General features: G+C 38.2%; 2 protein-coding genes across 6 annotated transcripts in view; one reads left to right on the top strand and one right to left on the bottom strand.

The window, feature by feature from the left end:
* The window catches only part of Dh31-r (Diuretic hormone 31 Receptor), a 153,367-nt gene that overhangs the window by 81,185 nt on the left and 48,991 nt on the right, over nucleotides 1-23,191 (bottom strand). The window lies entirely within an intron of this gene.
* On the top strand, nucleotides 5,224-22,054 carry LOC143348490 (UDP-glucosyltransferase 2). Of its 4 annotated transcripts, none has more exons than XM_076778730.1 (5): nucleotides 5,224-5,888; nucleotides 19,560-19,979; nucleotides 20,275-20,506; nucleotides 20,851-21,076; nucleotides 21,192-22,054. In XM_076778730.1, the coding sequence occupies exons 1-5, from the start codon at nucleotides 5,487-5,489 to the stop codon at nucleotides 21,469-21,471; spliced, it is 1,560 nt and encodes a 519-aa protein (XP_076634845.1). In that variant the 5' UTR covers nucleotides 5,224-5,486; the 3' UTR covers nucleotides 21,472-22,054. The 4 variants fall into 4 exon arrangements, with proteins under 4 accessions (XP_076634845.1, XP_076634843.1, XP_076634846.1 ...); XM_076778728.1 differs by lacking the exon at nucleotides 5,224-5,888 and adding an exon at nucleotides 9,007-9,798; XM_076778731.1 differs by lacking the exon at nucleotides 5,224-5,888 and adding an exon at nucleotides 13,520-14,156.

Raw genomic sequence — 23,191 nt, forward strand, 5'->3', positions numbered from 1 at the left:
ACCTTGCTAATATTTCAATATATGTTGCAATTATTGACGAATGTAAACTTGTTGAAAAAGAAAATTGAAATTCACGAGCAAATCGGAATAAATAAAAAAATAAACTTGCGACAGAACTTGTGCAAGAAAATCTTTGATAAAATAATGTTCGATAAGGAGACATAAAAATTAATTAAATCAATTTCGTTGAGTGAAAGAAACTTTGAAGCAATACGACCTATCTATAACTAGTTATTAAGCGATAACTTAAGCGACCACGTGCAAGCTCTCTATTATTTAGTTTACAGACACTTGAAATTTACGAGCACACTAATGAATTCGAATCATTGAAAAGATCGATTATTAAGAATTCACGATCGATCGATCGATCGAACGATGATTGAGAGAAGAAGGAACTTTAGTCAAAATACGACTATACGGATGTTAAAATTAACTTTCGATTACTTTGAAACACGGTTCCAATTCTACTTCTGGATTCTTCAAGTGGTCATGGAACACGTCGAACGGGAATCACGACCGATGGTAAAAGCGTAAAGCTTTTAGCACAGACCAGGTATACGAGTAGACCTTTCACCCATGTATTTTTTCGGCCCATTTTTCTAGGGCTCTAGAGCCCCGTTACCATTTTCATGTCACTCGCAACATTACCAACAAATTTAGAAATAAAAACAAAAGGAAGTGAGTTAAAACGTTCCAACTGGCCGACACGAGGATTGTTCTCGTATGTTTCGAGATTAAATCCTTCGATGCTTGAATATTTTTCAAATTTACGATCCAATGTACGCAACTTCTCTTCGCGTGCATTAATGTGCGTTCTGTTGGGTGTTGCAACATATTGTTTTGCGATTTTAGAATCCTGTATAATTTACTGATAAGAAACGAAAGATGAAAACTTATACGAAAGAAAGTATCGTGTAAAGGACAGAAGATCGAAGAAATGAATACGTGATGTACGACCTTGGTTCTCGACAGAAATTCAAAGAAACTTTCAGTCTCCTCGAATTTCTCCATATTTTCATACCTACTGTTTCCAATAATTATTAATTAACATCAGGCAATAGCTGAAATAATGCTCGATAGCGTGGGTTGTATAAATAATTATTTTTAATACCATTTTGCGTAGAATATTAATTTTTCGGTCAAAGGCACGGTTAACCGTTAATTGATTGGTGAACTCGTCAAGGACGGTCTTCCCCACCCCTCCAACTCTTCCGCCTGAGGCTAAGCTGCACGAACTCTCTCTCTCGCTCTTTTTGTTCTAGGCTGGCGGACGTGACGGAACCTCCGTGGGTCAGCGCTCCACCTTTACTCACCACTACTGACCACTGGCCGAGCACTGGACAACTCCAGTGACCAATACTGGCCATTAGTGACCAGTAGTGACCAGTAGTGACCAGTAGAGAGTGAGTTCTGAATTTCCCCTGTCCAATTTCTTTTTCGACCTTGAAGCGTCTGTTGGGCTTGAATGTGGGGTTACATCTTGCTTTTACTCCTCTGGTCCCGTTCCATATTTTACTACTGGTTCCTTGTTTGGTTTGTCCGATATAAAATCTGTTTCACTGACCACTATCGACACAGTGGCGAGTGATATCTCAATCTCCAATTTCTTACTCCTTTTTCGACATTCAAATGTCTGCTGGGCTTGAATCTATCGGTTTGCCTCGCTTTCATTTGTCTGGTCTTCTTACATATTTTACTTCTGGCTCCTTCTTTGCGAAAGGGGTTTGTTCCTCTATTTCATTCTTGCTTAAACGTTGCTTATTGTACATGTTGTGTTAACTAATCGCAAATGCAAACTTTTTTAGTTTCAGCTTATTTACAGGTCATCGTTGGACATCGCGGGACGACAACGCAAGGACATCGCTCGGTCCATTTATTTTATTTCAGGGCTTCGTGTTTGCCAATTTATTATATTTAACTAATCGTAAATGCCGCCTGTTTTAGTTTGTTTCAGCTTACTTACAGGCCATCGTTGGACATCGCGGGACATCGTGGGACGACAACGCAAGGACATCGAGGGATTTTTATCTCTAAGGCCCTTAGGGTAAATTTAGTTTTAAGGTCGCGATACCAAGCAGTTATTAACTTAGCTTCTCGTTCTCTCGATCTTTCGTTTCTTGAAACATGATTCCATCCTCGGATCTGCTGTACGGTACAGCATCGCGTCGCGTCGCGTCGCGTCTCCCACAATTTAGCTTCACCCCTTTTTAAACAAAATAATTGCTTGGTACATTTACTCCCATGTATGCGTCTGCGTATATGCCAAGTAATTCTTTACCAACTAGCTTCTCTCGTTGACCCGTTTCCTCGTTTTTCGTTCCGATCACCACTGCTTTGATGTAGAAAGCAAGTGATCGGCCGTTTAGCTCGTCCGAAGGGTCAGTTGCCGTCCTCTGGCGAGACGATCCAAGGGAAAGAGTATTTCGGCCGTAGAGGGGATCAGGGACTGTTCCTGTCTGCGGTAGCCCCGACACACGCTCCCTCTCTTTGTCAGACATCCCGAGTTGGGTCCAGTTGGCTCCCAACAGGATGCGTGGGAGAAATGGGGAACCTCTGTGTCGGGTGCGTCGATTCCCTTCCCCTTCGATCGGACTTGCCAAGAGGCAACGGAGCTGACCCTTTTGACCAGTTACTCGGTTCGGGTGTCGCGTATTTCGTTCCTTGCACCATTGCATGGTGCATCGCGTCGTATCGCGTCGCGTCGCGTCTCCCTCGATTTACCTTCATCCCTTTTCAAACGAAATAATTACTTGGCACGACTAAACTAGTAGATCGAAGGAACATTGCTTCCTTCTATCTCTCTAGTTTAGTAATTTAGCTTCTAAGGATGTAAAAGGGAGATCGATGGAACTTTGATTCCATCTATCTCCCTTCGGGTCTCCACTCGCAGCAACCTCCACGTGGTGAGACCTGGGTAATATTATTTACCGTTTAATTAATAATCGTATCACTCTTAGCTCGGTAATGCAATTATTAATTAAAAACTAAATAATATTAGCAAATTGGCTGCGATCCGCTTTGCATAGGTCATTATAAATATTCGCTAGATTAGTTTTGATTCTCATTGATTCATCAAAGATTCTAGAGTATTGTCAGAGACGAGGTATACGAGTGGATCTTTCACTCAATGTATTTTGTCGGTTCATTTTTATGGGGTCTCGAAACCCCATTACCATTTTCGTGTCATTTGCAACATTACCAACAGATGTAGAAATGAATTTCAATCCCTGCATAGTCAACTCACGTGTATTTATGCACACACTAGAGCTGTCAGCTCATCAATACTAATTCAGTGAATAGTTTATCGACTGACCGCCACCCATGAGAAGAGGACGCTAAAATCACCACCGAATTTTCGGGTCGGTATGGTAGTCAAATCGGGCCATTTTCAATCCACAAGGTGTAAGGTCTATTCGTATACCTCGTCTGTGCTTTTGGTATACCGAAAAGTGAAACAAAGTGAATGCAACCACCGGACGTATCCGGCTTTCACACACGAAAGAATTTCGTCCTCCGATTTACAGACACGAAGTTTCATGGACACAACCTTCACTTCCACGCCAGAAACAATATTAATAAAGTTGCAAGCTCTGGTCCGCCGTCGATTTTAATTCGTTCAAGTTTCAGAACTTTGCTTTAAGAATTACATATTGAGGTAATGGAGGGTTACATCAATTTTAAAACAATATTTTATCCATTTTGACTGGTATCTGAATTTTATTCTTTAGATTTTCAGTAAAAAATTTCCGATTCAACTGTTTCGTTATCGTATTTGTAAATTGTTAATTTTATAAGCTCACAGTGAAATTATGTATCAAAAACTAAAGCTTCGCACCTGGGTGAGGAATAAACAGTCTTACGATTAAAGTATTTCAAAGTCTGAATATATTTCAAAAATAAATTTTCTTACGTGACATACGTTTATTACGAAGAGCAATATTATTGCGTTTCATCCCAGATCTATTCGTCGAATTCATTACTAAGGCTTATTCAGCAAATCTTGCTTTAGATGTGCCACTGATTGTTTGAATAGTATCCAATTACTCGATAAGTTACTAATACGTACAATTGGCACGAACGAATTGTTCAAACGATTATCTAATAGCGTCGCATCTAAGACTGGATTTGTTAGATAAATCGTACTAATAAGTTCACCTAACAAATCCGAGACGAAGGTAATCTTCGTACCAAAATTATTCGTACATATTGCCAAATCACGAGTCGATTAAAAGAGCAAAAGAATTTTTTAACACTCTTTTCGTGTAAATTTCACGCCTTTGTAAATGCAGGACTTGAATAAAATTGCAAAATAATAAAACTAGCCTACGAGGCTCCTACGACGAACGAATGTAATTTATATGCCTGAAAACATGTAATTACACAAGTAAGAAATTATCTATGATATGCACAAATTACCAAACGTAAATTGCCAAAATTACCATCGACCTAGATTAAAATAATTTATATGCCGCACATTCGTATGTAAATGTATTCACTTTAGACCGAACTGGCTTTGGAATGGAAATTAAAAAAAAAAAAAAAAAAAAAGGTCGAAGAAGACATAAAAAATGAAACAGATTCAGCATGAATGTTTGATTTCCTGTACAGATGCACGCGAAAGTATCGAATAACCTTACCGTGCGCATATTCGATCGCAAACGTGATCAAATTCCACGCGTCGCGTTCGTCGTTATCCGCGAAACGAATAAATAGAAACGCAAACCATGAAATGGGGGATCGAGCCAAGTCAAAAACAGTATTTATAAAATCGCTTTTCATACTCGTCAGACGATTTAAATGCATAACGGCAGCTCGTGATGTAATTGCGATTACGTTACCACGTAATTGCATCGCTGTTCCAAACGATAGTTCGTCTAAATCGTGCAAACCGAACGGTGTTTGGAGAGTAGAATAGATCGATCGTCCATCTTTGACAAATTACAATCGACAGTCTCGCATACCAGCGACATCAGAGCTAATTGCGAAATCGAGGAAAACTGTCTATAAAGGCACGAATCTTTCGTTCGATCGTTAGATAACACAAGGTTCGTTAAAAATGCATCTGGCTCTCTTCGTTAGATAGATATCGTGCTGTTGGTTGCACTATTGTGATATAAGTCAAGTACCGGAAGGCCGAATTTATCTATGGCGCTGCTGGCATGGCTCAAGTTCAATAAGTCAACGTAACTACAAGCGCGTCTTGATACGTTCAGAAGCTTGCACTGATTTACGGATCAGTAGTCGAAGATCGTGCAAACGGTACTGTTCAAACCTTGAAACGTAAAACTGAATAGATCGGAGTATAGAAAGTTAGCAGTGGACCTTGCTTATTTTCAATTGTTAGCGACGACCAAAGCAAAGAACGATGCATCCTTCGAAATTGGTGTACCAAATTGGTGAATTTACCAAAAATTGATCGCGTTCGTCTTGTAAATTGCCCGATTGACTCCAACTCGAAAGTGAAGTTAAATAGATGAGAATCGAGGATGAAGCTGCTGCCAATAATTTGCTTTCTGTCGATGCTGTCCGGCTGTTATGGATCCAGACTATTGGGCATATTTGCCTTTAGCGCCAAGAGTCACTTCGTCATGTTCGAACGCATGATGAAGGCTCTGGCCGAGAAGGGCCACCAAGTGGACGTGATAAGCACGTTTCCTTTGAAGAAACCGTACCCGAATTACAAGGACTTGATCGTGATTCCGACTAAGCGGCAGTTCGTTAACAACATGACTTTCCACGAAGTAATCACGTCAATGAGAAGTTCGGTGACGTCCGTCGTATCGAACTTAGGAGGGAACGTTGTCTGTGAGAATTTGGCTGATCCAGCGATACAGAAGCTTGTACGCGATCCACCTAAAAATCCACCTTACGACTTGGTCATCATAGAGGTAACAATTGCATTATTCGTCTATCGACGACTTTTCTCAAGAAACGATTCTACCGTGTCCATTTTTCGTATCGGTACAATTTTAGAAAAAATTAGTTAATGTATAGCAATGTCGATGTATAGCTTTGGAACACATTTCTTTATTGGAACAAATTTTATATTAAATTTACCATTGTTGTAAAAGTCGAATCGTAAAATGCTCGATGTTTAACACACGTTCGTCATCACGCGTTACGCGTGTGCAAGAGCTATTTTTAATTTAATATTCGTAGAGAGAAACGGAGTACGATCTATAGGTCTGTTTAGAATAATTGGCCTATTAAACATATTTAATTTATATATAGTTAAAAGCGATCGCTATATCAAGTGAGATTGCTATAAATGTAGAAATTACAATTGAATGTCGGTAATTTTCGCTTTCCGAGAGGGATGAATGGTATCTGACCAATATAGATTCCGCAATCAGTAGTTTAGATGAAAAATGAACTTTTCTTATTATGCAAACTTTCAACATCGCGCACAAATCTTTATCGCAGGACACTGAATCCAAACAGAAGAATTGCTTTATCAGGAATGCACAAGTTCAACATTGTCGACAAAAGATTAAGCCTTCTTTATCATACTTGACGTTTGATACAGCTTATGTCAATTTCAATGCAAGTTTCACATCTGCGAGTCGACGTACATTTTCTATTTCTTATCTTAGATCCAACACATTATTTATCGTCGTTGAGTAGACCATTGCCTTTAAGTGATTCCACAAAATGGAACTGAAAGAATTTGATATTTTTTTGCCCATCTTGATGAGCATTATAAACCTTCAAGTTTTTTTATCATCCTGTATACATATACATATGAAACGATACATAGTTAAAGAAATAAATTCACGGTTGTGCGTGTGTGTATTCATGGTGATTAAAAAAAGGTTGTATAACTTTTTGTCGTATGGAGAAAATCTCAACTATTTTGTCGTATGGAAACAATCTATTATTGGAACGATACCGTTGTCAATCTTAGCACACGATGCAAAATTTTACAAGTTTGTAATTACAATTTCTCTGAGAGCGTTTCATAACAAGATAATTCTTTATTATCATAAGTGTACAGAATTGAAATACAGATCTGTTGTTTACATGCTGATAAAAGTATAAATGGACTTGGAAAACCTTCCACCAGTTATCCGGATAGATAGTATTTTTCCTTCGTTCCGTTGAGCAATGATTGCTGATAGGCACGTAACAAGACAAGCAATTAATATTAAAAGATGACCAAGCAAGATTTGTTTAACAGTTAGGTCATGGACGCGAATAAACACCAATTGTAAGCACTTGAGTGCGACAAGCTTGTTAAAACTATTTTTCTTTTATTTCAAGTGGTCATCGTTCGGCTCGAAGAGCCGTGCTGTTCATCACAGTCCTCTTACCAAAAGGCATTACGTTTGGCCCGCTACGTGGCCAAACCCTTATCGTGACATGCCGCACCATGACTTCGGGTCATCGGCCACGCACGCAGTACCTTTGACGACGGTAATCGGCCTCCCTATCACCGACCCATAAACAAAACATCCGCGACTCTCAGAATTCGTCGCGCCTCGAGTATCAACTACATACCTACTTCGCGTCGGCCCAAGTCTGATGACAGACTTATGGTTCCGATATCGACACCTACGAGACTCTTGAGAGTCTCAGGTCAAAGCCCTAAATGTCACCCTTGTACACGTGCCGACGCTAACAAGCTGAACGGTTTAAAAGAAAAATTTCTGGAATATCGATGTAACCTGCAAATTTGTTATATAATTAATGGAAACGAAAATCATAAGATAACTGAACAACGCTAAAAGAAACCTGTCAATAGCTAACAGAACCACATAGATAGCTCTAAAAATTTCCAAAGTAACGAGTCATCCTGAAACTAGAAATGCAACTGATTGTCAAAGACTTGAATGAAACACAAGTTATAATGTTTAAATTTAACACGTAAAATTCAACTTTACATGTGGCAGAAACTAGTAATCGTTTAAAAACATTTGGTAGTTTCCATCCATACCAATTAGTCAACGTCCCGACTTGTCTTTCGTCACTGAACTTCGCACTTCTTGTGTGATTACAAACGTTAACAGTGTTTTCTTCAAAGATAGAATAGTGCCGAGTCATATATTCTCTACCTTACATGTCATAGTTACGCAATAATTGAACCAAAGGAGCAACAGACTTTTCCAGCTACCAACGTAATCCCATTTTAAAAAGAAAATGCGTTACTGTATCCTATTATTACCATTTTAGGTATGTATTTTGTAAATCTGACCATGGACTATCGATTAAATAATATTTTCGGAAATTAATAGACTCAGAAAATTGAAACGCTAAATTGGGTCGAGAGAATCTTTTCAATCCGTTCGAGTTCTCTGTTCGAGGATCGATGGATACGCTAATCATTAGAAAATCTCGATTTTTCCGTTAACTACCGTGCTTTTATCGTCGAACGATGCAACGACGAGTGCATCTATCGAACTCAAAGCGTTGCATAATGATTCCAGTGTTATTCAAAGTGCCTTGCGACATGTGTCGAAACACGTGATGACAGACATATCGATCAAAAATAAAAAAAAAAGTAATACGATAAAGTCGCGCACTTTTCGAAAAATCGTCTTGAAAGGTGAAAGTGACTTTGATATTTTTATCCTCCGGCAGCTTGGACGATTTAATAGTAAAATAAAAATGGTTGTACTTTCGCGTGTTCTATTTTTCGAATTAATTGATGTATCAAAACGTGTGTATTAATAAATTGAATAGGAAGAAACGTCGATCGTTTCACTGACGTTTTAAAAATCTTGCGCTACGTGCAATCAGCTCATTAACGATAGGTACCATTAATGAACGCTTCGAAACAACAGCATTTACATACTAACGACATAATTTGAGCAACGAAGGGCATCGGAATATTGAAATTCGTTGTAACCTATGATAGGTTTTACTAATAGTTTCGAAAAAATTACGACCGCCTTGCTGGGTCAACAGAATCCATTAAACTCGCTCGAATTATCTGTACAACGAGTCGGTTGACATATATTCGTTAAAGAATTTCAGTCTCCCCATTATGTATCGTGCTTCTGTCGTCAAACATTACCAGCTGTGTGTTTATCTACGATACTCTAAGCGTTTCATAAAGCCATTACCCCAGTGTTACGCGAAACGTTTGCCAACATGTACCGAAACTTAAGCTGATCAGTCCAGCGGATATTTCAAGATTGTGTAATCTCTTCCAGTACCACCATCAACAAGTTAATTAACCCAAGTAGATTCGGCTACAGAGGTTACCATCCGATTTTACGTATTTTCTTTAAAACAACTATCAACGTTTAAGAGAGCATACTCGACAGCTGATCTCGGCGAAGGACAGAAAGGATCGTGCTAGTGAAGAACAATGTGCCTTTAAAGATCATTGTAACTTGTAACAATTGATTTCAAGTCGAAGGTGAAGTGAAATTAAATAAATAAGAAACGAAGATGAAGCTGCTACCGATAGTTTGTCTGTGGGTGTTGCTGTCGATGTGCGGTGGATATCGAATATTGGGCGTGTTCCCTTTCAATGGAAAGAGTCACTTCGTCATGTTCGAACAGATGATGAAGAGTCTGGCGAAAAAAGGCCACCAAGTAGACGTAATAAGCACGTTTCCTCTCAAGAAACCGTTCCCGAATTACACGGATTTCATCGTGCTTCCAATATCGACGATAAACATAGTAAACAACATGTCGTTCGAGTTATTGAACGACGTATTTAAAACGTCGGCGACGTACTGTGTGTCGGTAATAGCAGGAAATTCTGTCTGTCACAATTTGGGGCATCCAAAAATACAAAAGCTCGTGCACGATCCGCCCAAGGACCCACCATACGATTTGATCCTCTTGGAGGTACGAATTCCATACCTTATAAACAATTTTAAAACGCAACAGAGAATATTTAATACTGTTCTAAACCTTTTCTTAAATTTCTCTGCCACCTTGTATCAGTGTTTTGTTTCCCCGTCTTGGAGTATAAGCACGTTACACCCGAGATAACGAGAGTTTACTTCAACTTCAACTATCAGTTTCTGAACGTTGAATGTAATCTTTTACTTTGTATATACCAGTGTTTCCCAACCTTTTTTGTGCTATGGCCCTCCTAAGTTTTTCTAAAATTCTTACGATTATCCCCCGTAAAAATATTTAGAATTTTTAATATCCAAAAATTGAAATGTTCACTAAAGAAACTCGAATGATAGGTTTTAGGAAGAAATCGCTAAGAAATTATCGAGCAAACGCAGTAAGTAAATTTTCAAAGCATATAATGGAGAACTGAAATTCAAGTACAAAATGATTTCAATGAAAGATTTTTCTATATTATTTTAATTATTAGTAATTATTTGTTATTTAAATTTGATGAAATCATTGCGCCTGATGCTTGCTGCAAAGAGATTTTATGTCAGATTCCAATTTAGTTAACAAGTTATTTAAAAATTTGTAACATTTTGTCCTGCTTTATGGACTCGATGGAATCTAACAACTGTCCATGGGAAAAACGAGACCACAGTATTGAAATACCTGGTTTGTTTCATCCTGCAAATCAAGATCCGCAGGACCTAGGTTAATTTATTAGCCATTCTTGTTCTTACGGTCCTAGTCCTGGTGGTCAACACGTGAGGGTTTCCGATACATAAATTGCCGTCGAGGGGTGGTCTAACCGGGGACCGTTTCCAGAGAAATCTGAAACCGGCATCCGGCCAGACCTAGTCCTTTAGAAATTGCACGCAGTTCGTGAAAAATTGTAACTTGCTCGAAAACAGCACTGTTCATTGTCGACTGCAGCGGAAACCCTTCACGTGGCGGCAACAACGGCTGTTAAATGACAGTCTGACACGGTGCGTTGACTTAACACGCGATTATTAGAAACAAGACGATTAGGCTATATTGTGCACAGAACAGCGGAGTACGGGCGACTCGCGTGAAATGTCACAGATGTCACAAATGTCTCAGTTTCTCGCATATTTCGACTAGTTTATTCGTAACCCAGACCTAAACTATCAACTAAAGATAATCGATACGACAAAGATAAAAAAGGAATAATGGAATTTTGAACGTAATTAAATGATTAACAGGTGTGATCTTTTCACCGACGATTGTTTCCAATGTTCAAAGTTCTATCAGATTTTCGGATAAGATTATCTCGATTACTGTTCTATTTTCGGAATAGACTGATCTCTAGTCAACCGGGAAACCGTTTGGTAATCGAAAAAACAAATCTTTCTTTACAATTTGCGGAATCTATTTTTTTCGCGATAATGGATTCAAAAGGCCAGATCGCATAATTTACAAAACTATTATCAATGCTAGCGATAATGAAACATTTTTTGATTTTTTAATTCAATAAAAGCACCGAACACGATACTAGTATTTTTCCACACTTGATATTTTCCGTGTCTCCATATTTCCTTATTTTTCGCAAATACCTTTCCTCTCGGTTCAACAGCTGTTATTCGCTCGACAAATTTTAATTCTTTCCAAGACGAACAGAGGACAGCCGCAGAATGTTCCTTATTTTTTCTGCCTGTTCTCGTCGAACAGAGCACACGTCTGCAACGATATGTACTTGGGTAAAGAAAACTTTCAAGTACATCGTTCGAGTACACTGTCCAACGATCAATCGATATTGGGATTGCTAACGAATATCAATCTCTCGAACAGATAGATATCATATTCCTATCGTAAGACAAATCAAACGTTTTAATATCTGCTTTATCAATGACAGTTTAACCACAGGAGCAGACGGTAATTTAGTCAGTCTAACTCAAAGCGTCTCGGAATATGTACCAAAGCTTTTACCGACCCATCGCTTCACCGAACACACGAATATCGTACAAGTATATCCTGTGGACCTTCCGCCAGAGAAAACAAAGTAATCCAGCCAAGTAGTCTGAAGCGCAGAGTTTCTGTTTAAGTTGTACTGATTTTCTACTAAATTACCGAGAGTTTGTACATATTCAAGGATCGCGTCAACCTCCTACGTTCAAAGCGAACAGAGATATATCCTTAAACGACAGTGCGACGCGAGATTATCAGAAATTAAGTTTAATTTGAGACAATAAATTAACTAGAACTCGAAAGTGAAGTGAAATTAAAGAAACGAAAATCGATAATGAAGCTTTTACCGATCATTTTCCTCTGGGCGACGCTATCCATGTGCCATGGATATCGAATATTGGGCGTGTTTCCTTACAAAGGAAAGAGTCATTTCGTCATGTTCGAACAGTTGATGAAGAGCCTGGCTAACAAAGGTCATCAGGTGGACGTAATAAGTACCTACGCTACGAAGAAACCGTCCCCGAATTACACGGATTTGGTCGTGCTCTCAGTACCGGTGGCGTTTTTAAACAATCTAACTTATACTATGATGAAGAGATATACAGATGCGTCGATGTCTTACCTTTCAGCCAGAACGTTAGGAAATAACCTTTGTCAGGATTTGGGCCACCCAGGTATACAAAAACTCGTACGTGATCCGCCCAAGGATCCACCTTACGACTTGGTTATCATCGAGGTATGATATTATTTTACAATTTTACTTCTTCGTCTTCCAAATAACAGGAAAAATCACAAATCTGTAATCGCGATTCTAATTTTAGCATTCTTTAAACGAAGAACACGGTTTCGTACCGTTTCTAACTATAATCTGGATATGATTTAGAATTTTTCGAAAAAATTCCGCAGACTTTTAGCTGTTCTCTTTGAAAGTTTATCCATGTACTATACATATGTATAAGTAAGTTACTCTTGAACATATAAAAAAAGAACTTTCTATCGGCGTATCAAATCTTGCTGTGTCATGTTCTCGCGTTAAAGAAGCCGAGTTTTGCTTTTTTTCTGATAATACATTTAGACTCTCTTGACATAGTCAAACAAAATTTGTATCATCGAGGTTCGAGGAAACGATTATCAGGAATAAATGAGACGACACGCAACATAAACTTCCAATTATAATTTCATTATCGTCGCATTTATCATTAGTTTCTACGCTATATTCGTCGATTATGTAAATCAGGAAACATTTCGTTGTATAATATTCAGCCAGAATTTATAAAATTTCTTTAACCTCGTATGAACGAATCTGTTAAATCGTTAAAGTCGATATGATACAATTGGGGGATTATCTCCTTATAAATATCAACAATATCTAATTGCGATAGTCAAATGAAAACCGAATAAATTTCCGTATTTACGAAATCGTTAAAGAATGCAAAACCAGGAAGAGAGACGAATGCAGCGTAATCGAAACAAAAATGTGCAAGTCGTCGTATTAAATATAAGCTTTGACAGTTTCGCTTGACATTTCTATGAAACCAGACGGGATACTCGATTTCCTGGATAACTTTACAGCAACATGAACGACAATAAGAGTAGTTGCATAGATCTAGAATAGAGTTATTCGTCAGTGAAAGAACCCCAATGACTCTGTTAGATACCGTAAAGCAAGTAGAATATTACAACGTCAGATATATCTGCAACACTCCAAGTATAGCGCTAGTTTATCACGTCAGTGTAGCTACAAGTGTCTCGTGACATGTGTCGTAGCTTACATTGTCACATCAGTTCAACAGTGAATCGAGGATCGTGCGACCATTCCGAGTGCTCGTTCCAGCATCGAAAAAAATAACATAAAGTTTTCAAAGTGGTATCGCTCACGTTATTCCAATGAAATTATCGATGTTTGAGAGGTACATTTTCAACAGGAAGAACGAAGAACTAAGACTACTACGTATTTGGCAAATCCGCTCGTAAACTGTCGTCTAACTTAAATTCTGAGGTGAATGGAAATTAAATAAGCAAGAAGCAAGATGAAGCTGCTGCTAATAATTTGTCTCTGGATAATGATATCTATGTGCCATGGATATCGAATATTGGGCGTGTTTCCTCTCAACGTGAAGAGTCACTTCATGATGTTCGGACATTTGATGAAGACTCTGGCCAGAAAGGGCCACCAAGTGGACGTGATAAGCACGTTTCCTCTTAAAAAGCCGATTCCGAATTACACGGACTTAATCGCGCTTAAAGTGGAGAAACAGATAATGAACAACGTAACTTACGATGAGATAGTGGAGACGGGAAAAATTTCAATGGCTTACGCTATGGGCACGTTTTTGGGAAACAATATCTGTGAAAATTTCAAAAATCCTCAGATACAAAAGCTCGTACGTAATCCTCCCGAGGATCCGCCCTACGACTTGATCGTCATGGAGGTATGAACTTGAACTTTCGTCGCTAACTGCGTTCTTGGAATATTTCAATATTTCGTCTCACTCGTCTGACACTCGTGAAAAACTCGTACAAATATTGTACGATTTTTCTTTGTATGCTTGGCAACAGACAATATGACTGACCTAGAACTGCTATCTTAACAAGTTAATTTCATAACTGGCAAAGGTCCAGCTATATTTTTTATTTCAATCGGTTCGTAAGACAAGATAATTCTATACTTTTTAATTCAATGCAGATTTTAATGCAAAAACTTTTATTATGTCGTTGGAGCAGAGAATTTGCACGCCTTTGGTGTGCAAGAATTGCTAAATATTTCTGTACACGCATATCGTCAAGTATACCTCGACTAACTGAATATTTGAAAAGCAGGTTCCTCTCGAGTTCAAGATCTGTAACATTGTCAGCGCTTGATTGAACCAAAGGGGATTGGGCAAAGTGGCCGGCTGTACTATGGTTTCGTACTATAATTTAAACACAAATTACTATTATCAGCTTGTCGAGTGACCCCTATACCGCGATCTGCGTCTCGTGGAATCTACACGAGTTAAGTGAGATGACGAAAGTAGCGAATCTCCTAACGAACAGTACCGATTGTGCCCAAAAGTTCTCAAAGTTCTTTAATAAATTTCTATTTCAAATTTTATTTAAGGGCGACGATATTTATGTAAACAATTTTTGGAGATTTAAACGTTTATAAATGAAAAAATTAAGATTGCTCTTTAAGCCATTGCCTTCTTAATTCTTATTCGAAAAACAGTAATTACATCAGACATTATAACAAAATAGATCCTAACACGTCGGTTGCACGGAAGTTCGAAATTAAGAGATGTAGAACACGAATTAACTGCAAACTTTCCGGGTAATTAGTAGAAACAGAAATCACACAATGTCTCTAATATTACACTTCGGGGGTACGGAATAGTAGACGTAAGTCAAAGAGTTTGGTTGCTCGAACGTGAAACTTTCCCCAACTTGAATCATTCGGCAATATACTACGTTAAACTTGGTCGAATACACGAAACGTTCAACTTACGTAAACGTGTAAGTAGTAAATTAGACTACGTTTCGATCGTTGGTCGAAAAATGCAAAAGTGTTACACAGGAACGATGAACCTTTTCGAATATTTGATTAATTATGTATATTCATCGTACATTATGGTAAATCAATTTCTCAGTTTTACCGTGTCAATGTACATTTGAATAAACGCTCTTGGTATTCAAGTACCTTGGCGCTAATCTATACGTGCTTCCGAACTGTTGTCAATAGTTTCAAAGAGTAGTATTTATAAAGTCTTGTTACTTAATCGTTACATAAATGCATAACAAACAGCATTTGTAACGCAATAGCAAAACATACGTATGCATGCAATACTATTGCGTTTGGTAGTTCATCTCGATCATTTAAAGCAAATGGTACTAGGACCGTGGAAACTATCAGTTTCGAAGAAATTACAACCACAGTTTCTCAAAAATAGAACCTAACCAGAGGACCAGTTTCCCGATATACCACAAGTTGCGTATTATAACATTTTATTTAAATCGAAGCATAGCCTCTCTGCTGTAGTTTGCTTATTCCGTCCTAAAGAATTCATGTCGATCAAACTATACTGAACTGGAGAGGTGCAGTGACGTTAAATAATCGAGGATCAAGATGAAGCTACTATCGATAATCTGGCTTTGGGCAACGTTATTAATGTGTCACGGATATCGAATATTGGGCATATTTCCATACAAAGGGAGGAGCCATTTCATAATGTTCGAACACACGATGAAGAGTCTGGCTAGAAAGGGTCACCAGGTGGACGTAATAGGCATGTTTCCTCTTAAAAAACCGGTTCCGAATTACACGGATTTGCTCGTCCTTCCAGTGTCAACGGCGTTTATGAACAATTTGACTTATGCAAAACTCCAACAGGACACAAATCGACCCATGTCTTTCGTTATAATAGCCACGTTGGTAGGAAACGATATCTGTCATTTTTTGGGACATCCTGATATACAAAAGCTCGTGCGTGATCCACCCAAGGATCCACCTTACGACTTGGTTATCATCGAGGTATATACGAGTTTCACTTTTTCCAATTTATCATTTTGTTGCATCTAAGAAGAATCATGATTATCAAGACGTCTTCCATATATTATTACATTCGTTAAGATCTTTTTACCTATATATTTCCATGAACGCTATGCGTAGCGCGCCTTCCTCGAATTACTCTGTACATTGTTCCTCTCGAAAGGAATTCTTGACCGAACTACAAAGCGATACAAAAGACCCGACAATGAAAGTGTTTTAAGTGGAAGTGGGAGTGGGGGCTCGATAGAGTGCAAGTGTTAACGGAAACTCGAGAAACTTTCACAATGTCTCGTTTGAAAGAAATACAGATTGATTCTTATAAGTGGATATATGTATAAAAAGACAATCGAACGGAATTTCGTAAAATCATCCCTTAAAATAATTTCTCTTAATATAGTTACGAACACCAAATGCGGTAGAAAAGGGAGATCAATTTGCAAGGTCCATTTGCGAATAATTCATACGACTGAACGTTATTGCAGTAAAACCCCGATCAACGCTGACGCGTCATAACGCGCTTTTTACGTTTCGTACAAAATACATATATGTACATATGCGGTGACACATTAGCGCGGCAACAATCTTTTTACTAAAACGTATTAAGCACGTGGGGGATAGTGGCGTTCTACGTATAGACTCTATGACAAAGATCACGAGTGCAGCCTTTAATTCAACGGTTAACCCTTTTAACCGTTTGCGTGTTGCGTTTTACAGACATAATTGACATGTATGTTTTCTGCGGGGACGTGTTACACGGATAGGTACCACGGATGTTTGAACATTAAAAAAAGAGAAATGGAAAATATCGATGGAGATCTTTTAATTTCTATGTATATGGGTTGATACGGGCTTAGGGAAAATTAGATAAGATCGATGGACTCGTAATGAATTTACAAAGAGCTTAATTTCAAATTTAACTCAGGAAATTTAATTATATATAATCTTTTAAGCAAGTAATCATCTTATTTTTCAAGTACGTTAAAATCAGATTCTTTCTATTAAAATTCTAAAGTCTAATCGCAGGCATTACTTACGAGTATCGATAGCAAATTGCTGGCAGGAACGGTATATGCGCGTTTCTCTTATCGTCGAAACGTAATAATAATAGCGAAAGCGTTCGTTATATCGCGAAGGCTACAGTACCGTAAGGTTTACTAAATGTTCGAAGGGCTCTATAACCCAACTTTTCGCCGTTGCTTGCGTTGGTTGCTCTCGAACGATAATTCGTAAGTCTTAGCTTGAGAAACCGAGCCCGTGAAACGTGCATGCATGCTCCTTTTATACCTGAAAATTCTACTAAAATAACGGTGAGGGGGGCGTGCATGCTACTGATCTGATATGAATTTTCGTGGAAAGTCCAGCCATCGTGAGGGCAATTACCTTATCAGAGACGGGCGAGAAAATGAAATATTCTTGGGAAAAATAACAATTGGAACCGGATATTAATCTACGAGAATTAAAAAATGTTATATCGTGAGAAATTTTTTTCATCCAACTGGTGGAAAATATTATATTATTATGTACGAAAACGATGGAAACTTTTGCATGCCCCTAATAATTAAGTGTCGCGATCGAATATCACTACCCTTTTTGTCGTTCGCAAAAAGTTCGGAAGTTCGATTCGACAGACTTTCCGAGAAACGCGCAATTCGATTCTGAATTGAAACGGAACAGTCCTGTACCTGCGTATCACAGAACGCTCACGTGTTTCGTACGCATCACCGTAGCACGAGGATAGAATGCCGAACGTCTGCTTAATAACAAAATCAAACGCATCTGCAACTTTCCATCCACAACCCTCGTCCACTTTATAACTCGCCAATATTACTCACGATATTAAAACGCAACTCTTTATTGGACACGTTGGCCATTATTTTCGCTGCACGGGCGACATCGGCATTCCTAATTCCTGAACAAATATCAACTCGAAGCAACCACGTTTAATTCGTACAAATAAAAATAAGTCGCAAGTAACGTGTAAAGAATTCATCGTTACTTCCTTCAAGGATTTCCTAAACCACGGACGTTTAAATTTTACTTATCTCATCTATTCCAAGAGAGCTGCTTAGAAATTATTGTCGATGTACAGAGTGTTTCATAACGTACGATACCTACTTGAACGGTAGACAGAAAACATAAAAATAACTTGGAACGTTGACAACTTTTTAACTATGTAGTTTGATATTAGAAATTGTTCGATTACAATTATCGTGACTCGCTTTGCGTCGACCTTGGACTGTAATGCATTTAACGATTTGACTAGTCAGCTCATGAATTGTAAAGTACGTACGCAGCCTTTTTTTAATCAGCCTAATGGTTCCGATATTTACTTGGTGTATTTTCTACAAGACATTTTCTCTCCTATCTCGAAAGTATTATTTACGCGCACCTTTGTTGGTAATTTACCGTCAAATTACAGCGAGTTCGAGTGTAGTACAAATTAATCGCGAGAAATCATGAATAAAATTCAGTTGCGCAAACAGCGGTATCAGCATCAACAGTTTGCTTATAATTACAAAGTCATTGTACCTAATCTAGAAACATGCGATAATAATGACACCGAGAGCAACGATGACGCGCCATGTTTTGTTATTATTCGATAAATCATTATCGACGGCGATAATTATTGATACAACGGAAGAGTGTAAGAAATTATAGTCAATAAAGTACAGAATTGCTGTGTAATTGTCTCGCGTAAATCCAAGGTTCTATCCTGACCGAGTAATAAAAAATAGACAAGAAAAAAATATTTATAGTCAAGATGGTGGCATTTTGGTTAGTCGAACATCTCTGATATATGTAGAAGGTACGGAAGGAAAAGAGATACGGACGAAGGAGGATAAAATAGATTATACGGAATCTCGGAAATAAATCTCTTCGCCCAGTATAATTTTCTCTTCATCGAATGGACCCTTCGCGAAGACTGTTATCGTTGCTCTCTAATGCTACATATCCGCTCGAGAGTTTTACCCGCGTGGCTTGCCATTGAACGGGGGAATATCCATGTGAAAGAAACCTCGCTGTCGATGACTTACTGTGCGGCAAAAAGGGAATTGCAATTGACGATTCATCTTCGTCATCTTCTGCACTATTTGCTACACTCGTAAAGCGTGTATACATATACAAGATTTTAAAGAAATATCAAGCAGCAGGCAAGTCGTTAGTAATACCCAGTGCCCAAAACTTATCGCTGCATCGAAAATGAATCGTCTGTAGAAGAATTCCATGGTTACGATCGGCTCAATTTCTTGCCATCTTTTCATCAAACCTTTTTCCAACGCCTAAAACTATTCTTCTTAATCTGTTTCAGATATTTGGTGCTCATTGTTACGCGGCTATCGGTCACATATTAAAAGTGCCCGTGGTGGGAGTGAGTTCGTCGGTTCTTTACCCATGGAGCAACGATATGATCGCCAATCCAGAGAATCTCGCCTTCGCGCCAAACAATCTCCTCTCTTACCCCCAGCACATGAGCTTCTGGCAGAGGACACATAATCTTCTGCACACTTTGTACAACAAATATTACTTTAATTACGCCACGCGAGAACAGAACGAGATCATGCGAAAGTACCTGGGCCCCGGATTACCGGACATCAGGGAACTGGAAAACAGCGTCGCGATGATCTTGACTAATTCTCACATGTCCATGAACGGAATAAAGGACAGAACGCCGGCGCTTATCGAAGTCGGAGGATTACACGTTCAAGAGGAGGGAGTGGAACTGCCTGCTGTAATTACTGAATTACTGTTCCCATGTCGTTTTAAATGCCCCTTCGTACCTTCTCGTACCTCGTACACCGGAACCATGAATATGCAATTTGATAAATTCCGGAATTCAAAGTTCCAACATTGCTAAATTGAACCACTCGCGTTCGCGAATCGAGCTTAGAATATATTGTTATCTACGCGTTTATGGTTTTGGCTTCAAGTCAGGAATAAACAGGGACATTCGACAATTCAAAATATTATATGATAAATCTTTACCGGAAGAAATTTCAATTTAAACGACATAACGCGTCTTTCAGAGCCTAGAAAAATGGATGAACGAGAGCACCAGTGGATTTCTATACTTTTCGTTCGGATCGATGGTGAAAATCGAATCTTTCCCGGTCAAGTATCTGGAAATATTCTACAACTCTCTGGGAAAGATAGCACCTGTTCGAGTTTTAATGAAAATTCCAAATCCGAGCGAGTTGCCGCCTGGCTTACCAAAGAACATTCACATTTTACCGTGGATTCCCCAGGTCAAAGTTCTGAGTAAGTAGTCGCTTTCCTTAAAAGCATTTCGAACAAGACCAAACGGGTCGAGTCCAAAACAGACAAAACGAATAAGTATGCCAATTTTATCGAAAATACTTTTCAGCAATTCTATTTGCTTCAGTCTATATACGATAATGATAAAAGGACGATAAAAAAAAAAAAAAAAATAGAGATTTTGTAAAACGTAAATCATTTATATCCCATTAAGAAGTTTGAAAGAGACAAGGGGATAGAAAGTCTATTTTTTTAGATTTATTATTAGTGGTTTCTTAAAAGATTGCAATTAATTACAAAGCACCATTGGAAAGAAATAGAAACGTTTATCGAATCTATTCTTGCAGAGCATCGAAACATAAAAGCGTTCATCACTCATGGTGGTCTTATGGGCACACAGGAAGCGATTCACTACGGCGTACCCCTAATTGGTATACCGCTATTTGCCGATCAATTTATCAATATCGATACCTACGTTCGTAACAACATTGCAGTAAGATTAGACATCGAAACACTGACTGAAGAGAAAATGGACGAAGCACTGCACGCCATTCTACACGATTCCAAATACAGGTAGATTATTGCATATTGGTTTAACATTCTCATTACAATCATGCTTCAAGCATAAATAAAATACCGAGATGCACAAATACCAAGAATTAAACTGTATTTTGCGTATCGTTTTCAGGGATACGATGCAAAAGATTTCTGCCAAGTTCTTAGATCGACCTCTGAGCGCGACGGATACCGCTGTTTATTGGATCGAATACATTATTAGGCACGGTGCAGATGCGCTTAGATCACCCGCGATGGATTTAACATGGTGGCAAGTGCAGCTATTGGACGTTTGCGCGTTCCTCCTGGTTGTCGCGCTACTTTCTGTTTATCTTTTAATAGTCGCGGTACGATTCGTGTTGAAGTTAGCGAATGGCCATCGGAAAGTGTCAAACAAGAAAAAAATTTCATGAAAACTTTCTTGTTCCTATCGTGTTTCTGGCATGTTAAGAAATCGTTTACGATCACCTTGCACTCTGTGTTTCGTTACTTCAATTTTATTTAGAATTCAAATGGAGTGGTGGAAGGGTGGGGGTCGAGCGTGTAAGAAACTATTTGTATATAAGTAAAATATAGTATAGGATAAATTATGTCACTCTTGAAAAACAAAATTAGACGAGCGTCTCCGATAAGTTAAACGGGAACCGTCGAATGCAATGCAAAAGAATCAATCTGCAAAGAATTAGGATCGCACAGCAAATCATCTAGTCCAATCTTCAATATAAATTGGACTAAATACAATCCTAATTATAGTTCTTATTAATTTAATTCGTAATCTTGAGTATATTATTAATTTTTAAGTACTATTTGTTGTTCACGTGTACAAACTTTTAACATATTGAAACGTCAAAATATAATTTCTAAAGAGAGAATAAATCGAAAATGTGCAACTACTGTCCGTTATCAGCGTGTATAATGTAATCAATATTAAAAATAGTGCAAACACAGCTATTGTTAATGGAGATATCGAAAATAAATCTTTCAACGAAAATGAAACTATCGCAAAATATTATTTATACGATAATTCGACTTCACCTTGACAATCGATATGTAGAAAATAGACAGGATTAACGCGACGCAATCTTATCGCTTATTATCATTGAAAGCACTTGGAAGTTTAAGATACCATGATATAAAAATGTTGAAAATAAGGTTATCGGCGATACTACTTGAACTACTTTATACATCTACTAAATTAGTTTTCGTTACACTATGGAACGATCTATGTATATTCTCAACCACTCGTTTCCTGTATCTAAAAATTCTACGCGTTAGTAGAAGCTTTCCTACAGATGCCAATAGCATATTCGTGGAACACTCCACCTCTGCTTGGTCCATTAACGTTGTATTACTTTCTGCAGAGCTATCGCTACAATCTCTAATAATGATAGTCGAGATTGCTCTGGTTCAGATAATGCAGCTTCGACTTGGTCCCTACTTTTTTCACCAAGTAATTTCCTACGATACCATCCCAGATATACTCGCCTTCCGGAAGAATTGGAAACAATCCGAATCTCAATAATACTTTTCAGAGATTATTTGTAAAACGAGTATGTACACCTTTTCCACGTAAACGGATTAGAATACCATCGTTTCATTATTTTGGAAAATGCATTTACATGAACTTTCACCGAGCAATAGTGTACGATAGAAAAGCTGCTCGAAGGCTAAACTATTTACAAAAACAATACTTGAAGCAAAGTAAAAATGCAAAAGCTTTGTTTCCTAAGAGCTGCAGTTCGATGCTCGTAACAACTCGATCCGTGCTCCAGCAAAACGTGGCTACAGTTTCCGATAATCTTTTCCCGTTAAAATTATTTCAACTTTACGTTTGCTTATTTCTATGATCGGGGTATACTATTATCGGTAACTTGTATTTATTCCTAGACTGAGTGTGATTTAAACTGTATGCTTTGAATGTATGAGAATGTTTTTGTTTCAGGCTGTTTAAAGCGCGAATGTTTGATTTAAGGATACACGATTTGGGACGGTGGTATACTCATTGTCAGTCGCGTCAAGAACGTAACAACGAGGACAATATCAAACGAACGAGGAACACCGCGCAATAGATCAGTCACGTTCTATTTATCTGCTATGAAATTTCCTATTTCGTACTATACGTGTACTCCAGGT

This window comes from Colletes latitarsis, chromosome 11 (genome assembly GCF_051014445.1).
Source record: "Colletes latitarsis isolate SP2378_abdomen chromosome 11, iyColLati1, whole genome shotgun sequence".
Lineage (NCBI taxonomy): Eukaryota > Metazoa > Arthropoda > Insecta > Hymenoptera > Colletidae > Colletes > Colletes latitarsis.